The sequence below is a fragment of the Doryrhamphus excisus genome, chromosome 11, assembly GCF_030265055.1.
Source record: "Doryrhamphus excisus isolate RoL2022-K1 chromosome 11, RoL_Dexc_1.0, whole genome shotgun sequence".
Classification (NCBI taxonomy): domain Eukaryota; kingdom Metazoa; phylum Chordata; class Actinopteri; order Syngnathiformes; family Syngnathidae; genus Doryrhamphus; species Doryrhamphus excisus.
This window is the reverse complement of record NC_080476.1, coordinates 6,214,219-6,226,767: the sequence shown is the minus strand read 5'-3', so window position 1 is coordinate 6,226,767 and position 12,549 is coordinate 6,214,219. Positions and strand designations below refer to the sequence as shown.

Sequence of the window (12,549 nt, the reverse complement as noted above, 5' to 3'; positions counted from 1 at the left end):
CTAGAAAGTGGTTTGATGGCGCAATCTGCAGGAGAAAAAGAGTGCTGCAACTGATGATTCTAACAGAGGGCGCTGTCTCACAAGTCAGTTCATTCAAGATTTTCCAGCAGGAAGATGCTTTGACGATGTTTAGTAACGGCACATTTTGTAAGTACAATACTGTATAGTCCATGCCTGTGTAATTGTGAGAGGTGTGTTATAACGTACATACTGTACCATTCAATTTAGCATCTGTGGATGGACATGTGGAGTTCTCCCCGTGCATGCGTGGGTTTTCTCCGGGTACTCCGGTTTCCTCCCACATTCCAAAAACATGCTAGGTTAATCGGTGACTCCAAATTGTCCATAGGTATGAATGTGAGTGTGAATGGTTGTTTGTCTATATGTGCCCTGTGATTGGCTGGCGACCAGTCCAGGGTGTACCCCGCCTCTCGCCCGAAGACAGCTGGGATAGGCTCCAGCATACACGCGACCCTTGTGAGGATATAGAAAACATCATAGAAATTGGATGGCTGGATTTCTATGGAGATATTGTATTTTTTATGCATTTGTCGGTGTGGGAACCGCTGGTTTAGAGTATCAAAAATAGGCATTTTATGGGTGCATCCATTATTTTCCTCAATTGGCTGTGATCTACTGCAATAAAATATTATATACAACGGCGTATTAGGGCTGAAAGCTGACATTTTGAGAATGATGTCATAACTTTACTAGCAAAAAAGTTTTAACTTTACGAGATAAAAAAGTCATACATTTCCGAGAATAAAGTTGTAAATTTACGAGAAAAAAAGGCATAAATTTATGAGAAAAAAGTCGGAATATTCACTTAGTAATCACATAAGTCCCTCCTTTTCTTCGCTGTCTCGGGCAAGGTCAGCGTATTAAAATGATCTAAGATTTTGAGAATAAAGTACGACAACAAGGTCATGAATTTATGAGAAAAAAAACTCACAATATCATGAGAATAAAGTCGTAAATTTCTGAGAAAAAAACTTGTAACTTTGTTATTTTTCTCTTGTAAACTTACAAGAAAAACTAAAGTCGTACATTTCCGAAAAATTTTTTTTAACTTTGTTATTTTTTTCTTGTAAACTTACAAGAAAAACTAGTCGTGAATTTATGTGAAAAAACTTGAAACTTTGTTATTTTTTTCTCGTAAACTTATGACTAGTCATGTAAAAAAAAAAATCTTCGCAGATGTTTTTTCAATGTTGCCCTAATACTCCGTCATATTTATAACATACACATATGTATATGCGTGTATATTATTTTCGTGTGTGTATATGCAGTATATGGTTTCATGTACAGTGCATGTAGGGAGGGCCTGCCCAGGCTGATGTACTAAATCATCATAACTTTACCTTTCAAATTGCTCTGAAAACCGTCCTGTTAATATCATGCATGACGTGATTGACATGTGTGTGTGTGTGAATGAGATTCAGTGGTGAACACAATATATTTGATGCTGTTAGATTCCCAACACTGCATCCTTTCTGGAATAAGGAAATACGTCTGGGAATGTGGCAGCCCTGGGAAATGGCAAAAACCATCTGACCAAATTGCCTCTGATTTTGTGAGACATGAGCTTACAAGAGCTGCGTTTTGCTGTTAGTCAACAAAGGGTTCCTGTTCAATCCCAGCCTGCACTCGGCAATAAAGAGCTTTTGAAGTGCATTTCATTTGGAGGAAGTCATGCGGCTGCTTCTTCAAACTTGTGATCAGCGTGTGCCGATTGCTCAAAGCGATACAGGTAGGGTCTGGCACGCTAGGGTACATATTGTAGGCTCAGGTGACAAGCTATACATACAGTGTATATATACTGTACCATGTATTTCTCTTTCTAGCCTTTGCTTGCTATCTGTATGTCTTGGCCAGCACCCTACTTCCTATCGCTTTGTATCAAGTAGTTGAAAAGTCCAATAACATAAAATAACATAATGCAATGTTATTTATGTTATTTCCCACGTGAAGAACTCCTGTAAACCTTGCAGTATTGAAACTCAGTGAACAAGGCATCTTAGACAAGCTGAAAAACAAATGGTGGTACGATAAAGGTGAATGTGGAACCAAGGACTCGGGAAGTAAGGTCAGTCGCTGCAGGTCTTTTTATACTGATACTGCCAAAAAATACACTTAGTTAGTAGTCCATTTACATCTCTGACTTCGACACTTCACACATAGTTAGTGGATGGTCATATAAGTCATGCATGTAGAACAATTTGATGTATTTGTTATATCAAGTGACAGCATGATCACACACAGCTTTTTAACTCCATGCCATCAACGTCTGAATCCAACCATCCTGCTGCTATTTGACTATTTCATTGAACCGCCGTGTAATATGAATGACATGACTAATACAGTAAACAGCAGCGCTGCTCCATCTTCAAACAGTAATAATTTAATAAGGTAGTCATAAGAAAATATTTAGTATTTTAAATAGTTCTGCTCCCCTACAAGGTAAACGGTCTTAAATTGTTTATTCCCTCTGATTATACGTATCCACTCTATTCCCCTAACACCAGTGTAAATGTGACTATAGGGGTGTTACTTCAAGTCTAGAAGGCTCTAATAATGTTACAAAACACATTTTGAAGGTCGTATGACATAACTGCAAAGATATTCCATTTATAAAGAAGGAGTCCTACTTTGTGGAAATTCAGTTCAAGGGATTATTATAGTTGTGTCTCTTATAGGATGAAATAATAATAACTGTGTAATAAAGTATAATGAGCCAGTGAGCTCACATGGAACAGTTTAGGCTTCCGAAAGGTGTCATGCCAGTAAGAAACACCCAAAACAAATAGCAATAATCAAGTAAGCTCACATTTTCGCATCCTCAGCCTGCTAGACAGCAACGGGTGATTGTCATATCACTTAGATGGACTGTTATAACACTGTAATAAAGCAGTAACAGGCTAATAAGGTTATATTTTTGTCTTAGAAATAATAATCCTATAGTAATACAGTAGTAATAAACCAATGGGAACATTTAGCTTGGTAACTATTGGTCAATATTCTAGCCAGTGTGACTAGTGAGATACAACTTTATAATAGTAATAATTTAATAAAGTAGATACGGGCCAAAGAGGTCACATTTTCTTATAAAAATACTAATACTTATAAAAATACTAATACTAATTTTCTTAAAAAATACTAATCCTATTTTAACACAGTAGTAATAAACCAATGGGCACACATTTAGCATGGTAACTATTGGTCAATAATAATAATAGCCAGGGTGACTTGTGTGAGAACTTTATCATAGTAATAACTGTAATAAAGTAGTAACAAGCAAAAGAGGTCATATTTTCTTCTTAGAAATACTAATCCTATAGTAATGCAGTACACATTTAACATGGTAACTCAGGGGTGGGCAAATATTTGGACTCGAGGGCCGCATTGAGTTAACAAAATTGTCTGGGGGGCCAGAACATATATTTAACACACACACACTATTTTATGCTTATCATTTTCCTTGAATTATTTGTCTAATTTTATCTGTAAAAGTGTTATCCTATATCAGTTGTATGTTCTCATGTCCCTTTTTTAGGAGCACTTTAAACATCACACCACATCAAACTATGTCATTTAATTTGACAGTTTTGTTGTTTATTTTTTACTAAATCAGACATCCGACTTGCAAGTCATGTTGCCAGTTTGTATGTTAAAAGTTGAAGTTACTTAGAAAGCAACTGGCGGGCCGGATTCAAACGCTTGGTGGGCCGCATGTGGCCCCCGGGCCGTAGTTTGCCCACCCCTGTGGTAACTATTGGTTGATATTCGAACCAGTGTGACTTAGTAGTAATAGTAATAGTAATAACAATGTAGTAGAGTAGTAATAATCTCATGCTCATGTTATGGTTATAATGTTATGAAAAGTACCATAGGTCAAATCTTGTGAGAATAATAGTAGTAATGATGTTATAAAGCAGTAATAAACCAGATAGTTGTATTTAGCAAGCTAAAGAGTACCACAGGTGTTGTATGTCAGACAAACAGTAGTAAGCTAGTAAAGGTCACATTATCTGAACGTTAGTCTTGTAATAGCATAGTAATAAGCCACCAAGCTCACATTTTCATGCAAAATAGGCACATGCGTTAATAATAAAAGAAATGGCTTTGAGCACTATTGTTTGGCACTTAATAGCAGCAAAATGGTTTGTGCTTGTGCAAATGCAGTTAGTTTTGAGCTAGCCGAATGAGGGTTTAATACGTAGACCTGTACGACCACGACCACCTTCCTTTTAGAGCAAAGCAGCAGCCTTCAGACTTCTCTGCATTCACCTTCCTAGCGCTTAGGTAGAAGAAGAAAGTAGATACATTGACTTTGTCCCAGTTGACCCCCATCCCCCCCACCCCATCCCCACCCCAACAGGGCATTTTATGTAGGCAGTTTAGGGAAGTAACAGTATTTTCAGCATCAGAGCACCCGTTCCAAAAAAGCCTGAATAGTGGTCTTTACCTCCCCCAGGACAAGACAAGTGCACTAAGCCTGAGCAACGTGGCAGGGGTCTTCTATATTCTGGTGGGGGGGCTGGGCCTGGCTATGACCGTAGCGCTCATAGAGTTTTGCTACAAGTCTCGGCAAGAGACCAAAAGACTCAAGTTGGCAAAAAATGCCCAAAATTTTAAGCCAGCCCCTCCGGCAAACTCCCAGAATTTTGCCACGTATCGTGAAGGCTACAATGTGTACGGGACGGAGAGTGTCAAAATATAAAGGGTAAGGCATTTAGTTGCTGTGTTTATCTTTCATATCCAATGCAATTCAAACTTATGTACATTTTTTTTATCAATTATGTCGGACAGAGAAGGAAATAGGTGCCAAATTCCCAGCGGTGCATCCGGATGGGAAGGACCACTGTGTGTGTGACCCCTCTTCCCCCTGCCCCCAACACTCCGCAGCGGGAGGCACTTTTTGCAAGGATGGTCACACTAACACAGCGCCAAGACGCGACAGGACCACAGAGGTTGTGGTTCCTCTCGTAGTGCCTTACGGAGCATTCAGCGTCCTGGCAGTTGTAAAACCAACCGGGATGTTGGCTTTTCTATTTGGACCAATCACAAGCCAGGATTTGGAACGGAAAACATCCCCTGGGACTGATTTCAATGCTTTTACAGACATATTTTTGTGGTGGAGCTTAAGTTGTACAAATGTTCTATTTAGTGAAGTCATTTTCTTGTTTTACTATAAGACTTTTCAGTGTCATTTTTCCAGTTTGATGAATAAGATCAACAACGAAGTGGCAAAAGTGCTAAAAGACTGGATTGATGTGTTCCACCTGCCACCACTTAGTGCCATGTTGTGTTGAAGAAGAATCCAAAAGCCCTGTAGAGACAATTCATCAGCCCTTCTTCTTATGTGATGTCAAATGTTCAACTGCGCTTATGGTTTACACGTTGTACTCTTGTAGATGCACAATCTGCAGCAGTTTATTGAAACATTTTGGCTTTTTTTAATGGATTGTGAGGCGCTTTGCGTGTCTCTGCGTTACGCAGACGTTGAGCTGTACAGTACAGAGGCCAACACGCGTTTATAAAAATAGACTTTTTACAAACTTCACAAGAAGAGACTACAACGGCCTATACATTTCTTTGTCTAGCTGGCATTATCATACTTTTCTTTAATAAGTGTCCAATAGTATTTTTGGTTGATTTGTTTTGTTTTTGCCACTTCATTTGTACCTCAAACCATGAGAGATGCATGCATGGGCACAGTGGACCTCTGTAGAAAGGTCACATACAATGGATTTTACTACATTTCCTTAATAAAAACTGCTTTATATTATATCAAAGTTGCAACTGTTTGGTGTGTGGGATTTGCTGAATTAGAAATGATGGGATTAATGGTAATGGTTTAATTTCATTTGAACATGCATCAGATTACAATTGAGTGCATCACATAATCAGTTCACAGTTCCACATGTCCAAAAGGAGTAGGAAGAAGCAAAGCTTATTAAATCCTACCCCTCCATCTGGTACTTTTACAATCAGTAACTGTTACATTTGTTCACTTCCTGCTTTCCATTATACAGTTTGTTTGTTTTTTGTTTTTTTTTTAATAATGTACCTCGTACCGAAGTACAAGGTGATACGACCATACAATGACATAATGGGTACCATAGTAACTGTCAATATAGTTACTATCATAATCATCATCAATACACCCAAACATTGTGTTGGCTAAATAACTTGGGTGTCGCTAGATTAAAACTTGATTTCTCATTCAGAAAAATGTCTTATTGGCACAATAATAAATGAAAATGAACTTGATAATTTTGCCGGGACTCAATATACCGTATTGCCTATATATATATATATATATATATGTTTATATATATAAAGTCACCCTTTTCTTCATAGGTTGGCTGTTCCTGGGACTTATTAATGAAAAAACTGTTTATGTTAGAGAAACACTGGATACCTTTTCTGTTCATGTTTATTTTTTGTGTAGCTGATTAACCATTGTGTTAGCATATCTTACACCTATTAGCCTGTTCTCTATTCTTTTTGTTATGTTTCCCCACACAAGTAGAACACAAACTGGTGAAATAATGGTTGCTAAGGGGGAATCAAACCTAAACTGCATGTAAATCAAACCTGGGTCTTGGGTTCTAAAAGGTGGCAGGGGGATATGAATTCTTCCTGCCACCCACTAAGTCTATTAAATGATAGAACAAAAAAACCCAGTTAAAGAAACGAGTGGAAATCAGTGGACCAGAGGAAGGCCAAAAGCCAAAACACTAAATCCCACACAGCATAGTTTATTGTCACTAAATACCAAGAGAGTCACAACAGAAGTGATCAGCAAATGCTCCTTATATACCCGCCCTGCCCTGCTGATGACCTTCATGACCTTCAGCTGGGAGTGGACACCACAGGTGCTTCCACTTGCTCCTAACAAACAAGCTGATTCTTGTGGGAAGAAAACAAACAAAACTCATAACATTTTATTGTTAGAACTTTGCCTTCCATGAGGACGTAATGTCTGTTTTGGTCAAGTAGTTTGGAAAATAAATTACCTACAAAATATGCGACTTGTGCTCCAGTGCTACTTATGTATGCTTTTTTCTATCTAATTATGCATTTTCGGCCTTGTGCGACTTATAGCCCAGAAAATAGGGTATATTGCAATGAAATACGGGATATAACCAATATGGTACTAGAGAATGAAATCAAACAATGAATGAGTGGGTTTACACCAATATTTGGAGTGCAAGAAGAAAGAGACCATAGCAAAGTGGCACTATGGGAAACTATTTATTTGTCTGTTTTTTAATAAATTACAATGACCTTCATGACCTTCAGCTGGGAGTAGACACCACAGGTGCTTCCACTTGCTCCTAACGAACAAGCTCATTCTTGTGGGAAAAAAACTCCTAACGACTCCCCCCTAAAAGACAACAAATCTAACAAATTTGTCGACAAATACATAAACAAACTTCCACTCCAATATCTCCAAAATAATGTTGGAGAAGCATCCACATGGCTGAAGATGATTGAACGGGCACAAAACCATATCGAGTCCAAATCATCAATTTGAATAGCCAATACTCTAAACCAGGGGTCTCAAACTCAATTTACCCAGGGGCCCCTGGAGCTAGGGTCTGGGTGAGGCTGGGCCGCATCAGGTTTAAAAAAAAAAACCCACACATTTATTAAAAAGAGAAAAAAATAAAAATAAAAAAACCTGCTTCTGCTATACACTTTTTCAGTGCTTTGGTTCCGGTTTTCCACAAGAAAAACATTCCACTGTTCTCAATTATCTTAATTTTTCTACACAAAATAAGATAAAAATAAATAAATAAACAAATCAAGAATAAAGAAAATAAATCAATCAGAAATAAATAAAATAATAATAAAACTTAAAATATATTTTTTTCCAGATTGAAATGAACAGTATTAACAGTTATTAAACCTTTAACATGAACATTAAAGGAACGTCATAATTTGACCCAATTAGCAAGTTAGCATCGTACTCCATCTGAGAGCAGCGTGGTAACTTTAACCACAGCTGAAATAAAGCGCCTGGAGTTGGCTTCCTGCCTGGAAATCCTGGCACTAACCCGAGCTAGCAGGTCCTCAAACTGAGCATGAAGTACTGCTAGAAGCCGCCTCGACCAGGTGGAGCTCCGGTAAGAAGCGTTGGAACCGGCCGAGCTCCGTGCGCCTCCAGAGGGAATGATAGATCATGTACCCAGGAATGATAGAAATGAGCTTGGGACTTTCAGAGCAGTACAGCACAGTGACGGTGGTGATCTCAGTCATGGATGATGAGAGAAAAAGCAAAACAGGCGGGCTTGATCGCGTTAATAGTGTCTGGTGTGCACACAGCTTTAATCTGCCATTTTTGGGTACATGATACCATACAGCATCCATATCAAACTTGCGTGGGCCGTGTGCGGACCGTGGCCCGCGAGTTTGAGACCCGTGGCCTACACAGTCCACCAGCACTTTGCTGAAGGCTTGCTGGTTGGGCTTTCCAGTAAACTGGCAAATTTTACACAACTTACAAAATTTATTAACATCTGTTTTCAGATCGGGCCAGAAGAAATTTTATAAAACTCTATCAATCTGTGTTTTATTGACCCCAAAGTGGCCAGCCATACTACTGGCATGTGCCAGATGCAGTATCTCAAGACAAAGTGGTGTTGGAATACAACGGATTTTGCAACTTCCTTCTGGGCACATGGCTGCCATTTCCTCACCAAAACACCATCCCTTTTAAAGTTTCCCTTCAGGACCTCCTCACATTCCTCTTCTGAACGGATATCCACATACAGGAACGCCAAGGAGTCATCTTTTTCCTGTTCAGCAATGAGTTACTTACGAGACATTTCAGTATTGCCTTGTAAATACTGTATTTTATGGACTAAAAGTCATTCCGGAGTATAAGTCGCACAAGGCCAAAAATGCATAATTAGGTAGAAAAAAACATACATAAGTTGCATTTTTTGTGTGTAATTTATTTTCCAAACTAATTGACCAAAACAGACATTACGTCATCTTGGAAGGCAAGTTCTAACAATAAAATAATAGAGAACAGCTACATAAAAAATAAAATAAACATGAACACGAAAGGTGTCCAGTGTTTATGTAACAAACAGTTTTTTCATTAATAAGTCGCACTGAAGTATAAGTCGCATTTTTTGCGGGTAATTTATTTTAAGTACTTGACCAAAACACAACACAATGCTAACACAATGGTTATTCAGCTACATAAATATAAACAGAAATATAAACAGAAAAGGTGTCCAGTGTTTATGTAACAAACAGTTTTTTCATTAATAAGTTGCTCTGGAGTATAAGTCGCACAAGGCCAAAAATGCATAATTAGGTAGAAAAAGACAAACATAAGTCACACTGGAGTATAAGTCGCATTTTTAGCGGGTAATTTACTTTAACTACTTGACCAAAACAGACATTACGTCCTCATGGAAGGCAATAATAAATAATAAAAATAAAAGAATAGAGAACAGGCTGAATAGGTGTAAGATATGCTAACACAATGGTTATTCAGCTACAGAAAAATAAACAGAAAAATAAACAGAATAGGTGTCCAGTGTTTATGTAACATGAACAGTTTTTTCATTTCTAAGTCGCTCTGGAGTATAAGTCGCAGGAACAGCCAACCTATGAAAAAAAGTGCAACTTGTAGTCGGGAAAATACGGTACTTCAGATGTGCTTACCTATGATACGTCCAAACGTAAAGCACACTCAGGGGTTTTCATCCAACTTTTTCCCCATCAGCATCACCGTGCAAGCCCCCCCAAAGAATCAGGGTACTCAGGGTAATCAGAACCACACAAAAACATTTCAGACAAATCCAAAGTGTGGTCTTGAACATTTTCAGAACAAATGCTATCAGCCTCCCTCTTGGCCGTAGCACGAGTCCAACTCCTCATCCCTTTCAATCATAGGAACTTCAGTCACTATGGGGTTTGGTACATCCATCACCTGTGACTTTGTCACCTGCCAAACCATTTCCGAGGAGAAAAGAGATTCCCTCAGCAGGAAAACCATCTCTGACAACGACTTGGACAGGTCCAGAGACAATACCAGAATCCAAACAAAGGTTCACTAAACCATCATAGATTTTTAGCATCATCTCCGAGGTAAAGGGCTTAAACGACTCTTTTGACAGGTTCAAATTCTTCAAATAAAGGCCCACTGATTATGGGTCCTCTCAGCAAGGCAACCACCTTGGTGAACAGGACAGTCACGGACCATGTGACCTTTTATATGGCAGTAGTGACATTCCGCCTGACCTGAAGTGATTGGCCTAGCAGTGGGGATAGATCCTTGTTTGGGGTCAACTGAGGGTTTTCCAAGAGTTAAATCTTGATGTTCATTGAGATACCTCAGGTAGGGCTCAACAAGAGGAAACTGATGTTTGGGTTGGTCACCTGCCCAGACACAGTCTTAAGTGCTTGTTTTTTAATGCACAAGATTAGACACATGCAATCCAGAAAATGATATGTAAATGTTACAAAAAAGTGGGCTAATCAATTGACAATAAAAGAAATAAATAAAAAAGAAAACAACAGATGGAATGATACAGCACTCTACAAGAAGCAATGAAGTCTGTAAAATTAAATAATTTAAAAAAAAATCTAAAAATTGTTAACTATAATGATGAAAATGGTAATAATGTAAGGTAATAATGATAAAGATTACAACAATAATGATAATAACAATAATAATATTACAATGATAATAATAACAGGGGAAAACAAGACAGTGGTATGAACATGATTATATCTTGCGAAAAGGGGTAGGCATTTATAAGCTTTTGCTTCAGCCTACTCCTTTTGGGCTTGTGATCAGATAGCTGAATACAAATATAAATAATGGAAAGTATGGAAAATATTTTGATTGATGTAAGAAAGGCAATGTAATGTTTCATATATTTGCACAAATAAAATAAAATAAAAAAAAGATATGTAACAATTCTCTCCTGAATTCTCTCCTGCACACACCACACACAAACTTAGCTGCTCTGGAGCAAAATCGATACAAGTGTTTTTCCCCTTTTGGTACTTTTTATGCCTCTGGCAATAAAAAAGTCATATGCCCGAAGAATGGCCTCCTTCACAGTACGATAATCTGAACTCCGAGCCACAGACAAAGAGGCCTAAACACATTGAGCTTTACCTGCCAACACACTTTGAAGTAGCAATGGTCTGAACTCTTCAGGCCATTTCAAAGTGCTGGCAACCTGCTCAAACAGTATGAAATATTCATCCACTTCTTTTTCATTGAATGGTGGCACCAGTCTGCCGTTAGCAGCAACATCAAACTCTAGTCATGGGCTGTTGTGTTGACTTTAGTGTGAGTTCTTTAAGTTCTAATTACTTGAAATGGATCATGTCTTTTCTGCCGTTTGCTCTTTTTCTTGGGATTCCAGCCTTTTATTTTTATGTTCCAATTTTAGTTGTTCCAACTTGAGTTTCATTTCTAATTGTTTTAATGGAACATCCTCAGCAGGGTCAGTTTCACCCTCTTCATCAATATTCACTGATTTTGCCTCAGAGTCATCAGAGAGAACCACAGCCTCTTTAATGTCATTCTTACTTCTGCCTGCCTTGACTGTGATGCCATACTGAACAGCAATTTTTAACAAATCTGCCATCTTACAACGGTTGAGTACCTCCCAAATGGGGGTTGCAACAAAGGGCTCCAAATTGAAATCCATTGTACATACATGCAGTGTTTGATTTTCATAACTTTAGAGCAGGGGTCTCAAACTCAATTTACCTGGGGGCCACTCGGGCTAGGGTCTGGGCAAGGCTGGGCCGCATCAGGTTTTCCAAAAAAAAAAAGCATTTATTAAAAACAGAAAAATTTACGTTTTCAGTGCTTTGGTTCCGATTTTCTACAATAAAAGCTCTGATATTTTTCTGCGCAAAATAAGATGAAAAATAAATAAACAAATCAAGAATAAAGAAAATCAATCAATCAGTAATAAATAATGCTCCTTATATACCCGCCCTGCCCTGCTGATGACCTTCATGACCTTCAGCTGGGAGTGGACACCACAGGTGCTTCCACTTGCTCCTAACAAACAAGCTGATTCTTGTGGGAAAAAAACAAACAAAACTCATAACATTTTATTGTTAGAACTTTGCCTTCCATGAGGACGTAATGTCTGTTTTGGTCAAGTAGTTTGGAAAATAAATTACCTGCAAAATATGCAACTTGTAGTCCAGTGCTACTTATGTATGTTTTTTTCTATCTAATTATGCATTTTTGGCCTTGTGCGACTTATACTCCAGAGCGACTTATAGCCCAGAAAATACGGTATATCACAATGAAATACGGGATATAACCAATATGGTAATAGAGCAGGGGTGGGCAAACATTTTGACCCATTGGCCGCATTAAGTTAATAAAATAGTCCGGGGGACCAGAACATATATTTAACACACACATACACACAATATTTACACACACTATTTTATGCTTATAATTTTCGTTGAATTATTTGTCTAATTTTATCTGTAAAAGTGTCAGCTGTATGTTTTTCAAGACCACATCAAACTGTCATT

General features: G+C 38.2%; 1 protein-coding gene across 9 annotated transcripts in view; it reads left to right on the top strand.

The window, feature by feature from the left end:
- LOC131137771 (glutamate receptor 3) overlaps positions 1 to 5,790 on the top strand; it is an 84,686-nt gene extending 78,896 nt beyond the window's left edge. For 3 of the 9 annotated variants that reach the window (XM_058086021.1, XM_058086026.1, XM_058086025.1), the window contains 3 exons: positions 1,972 to 2,086; positions 4,475 to 4,723; positions 4,810 to 5,790. In XM_058086021.1, the coding sequence (XP_057942004.1) occupies positions 1,972 to 2,086; positions 4,475 to 4,720 (361 nt within the window). In that variant the 3' untranslated portion in view covers positions 4,721 to 4,723; positions 4,810 to 5,790. Of the gene's footprint in view, positions 1 to 1,971; positions 4,452 to 4,474; positions 4,724 to 4,809 lie in introns of those variants that run through there. The other 6 variants (XM_058086020.1, XM_058086024.1, XM_058086022.1 and 3 more) reach the window with 4 other exon arrangements.
- The last annotated feature ends 6,759 nt before the right edge of the window (positions 5,791 to 12,549 follow it).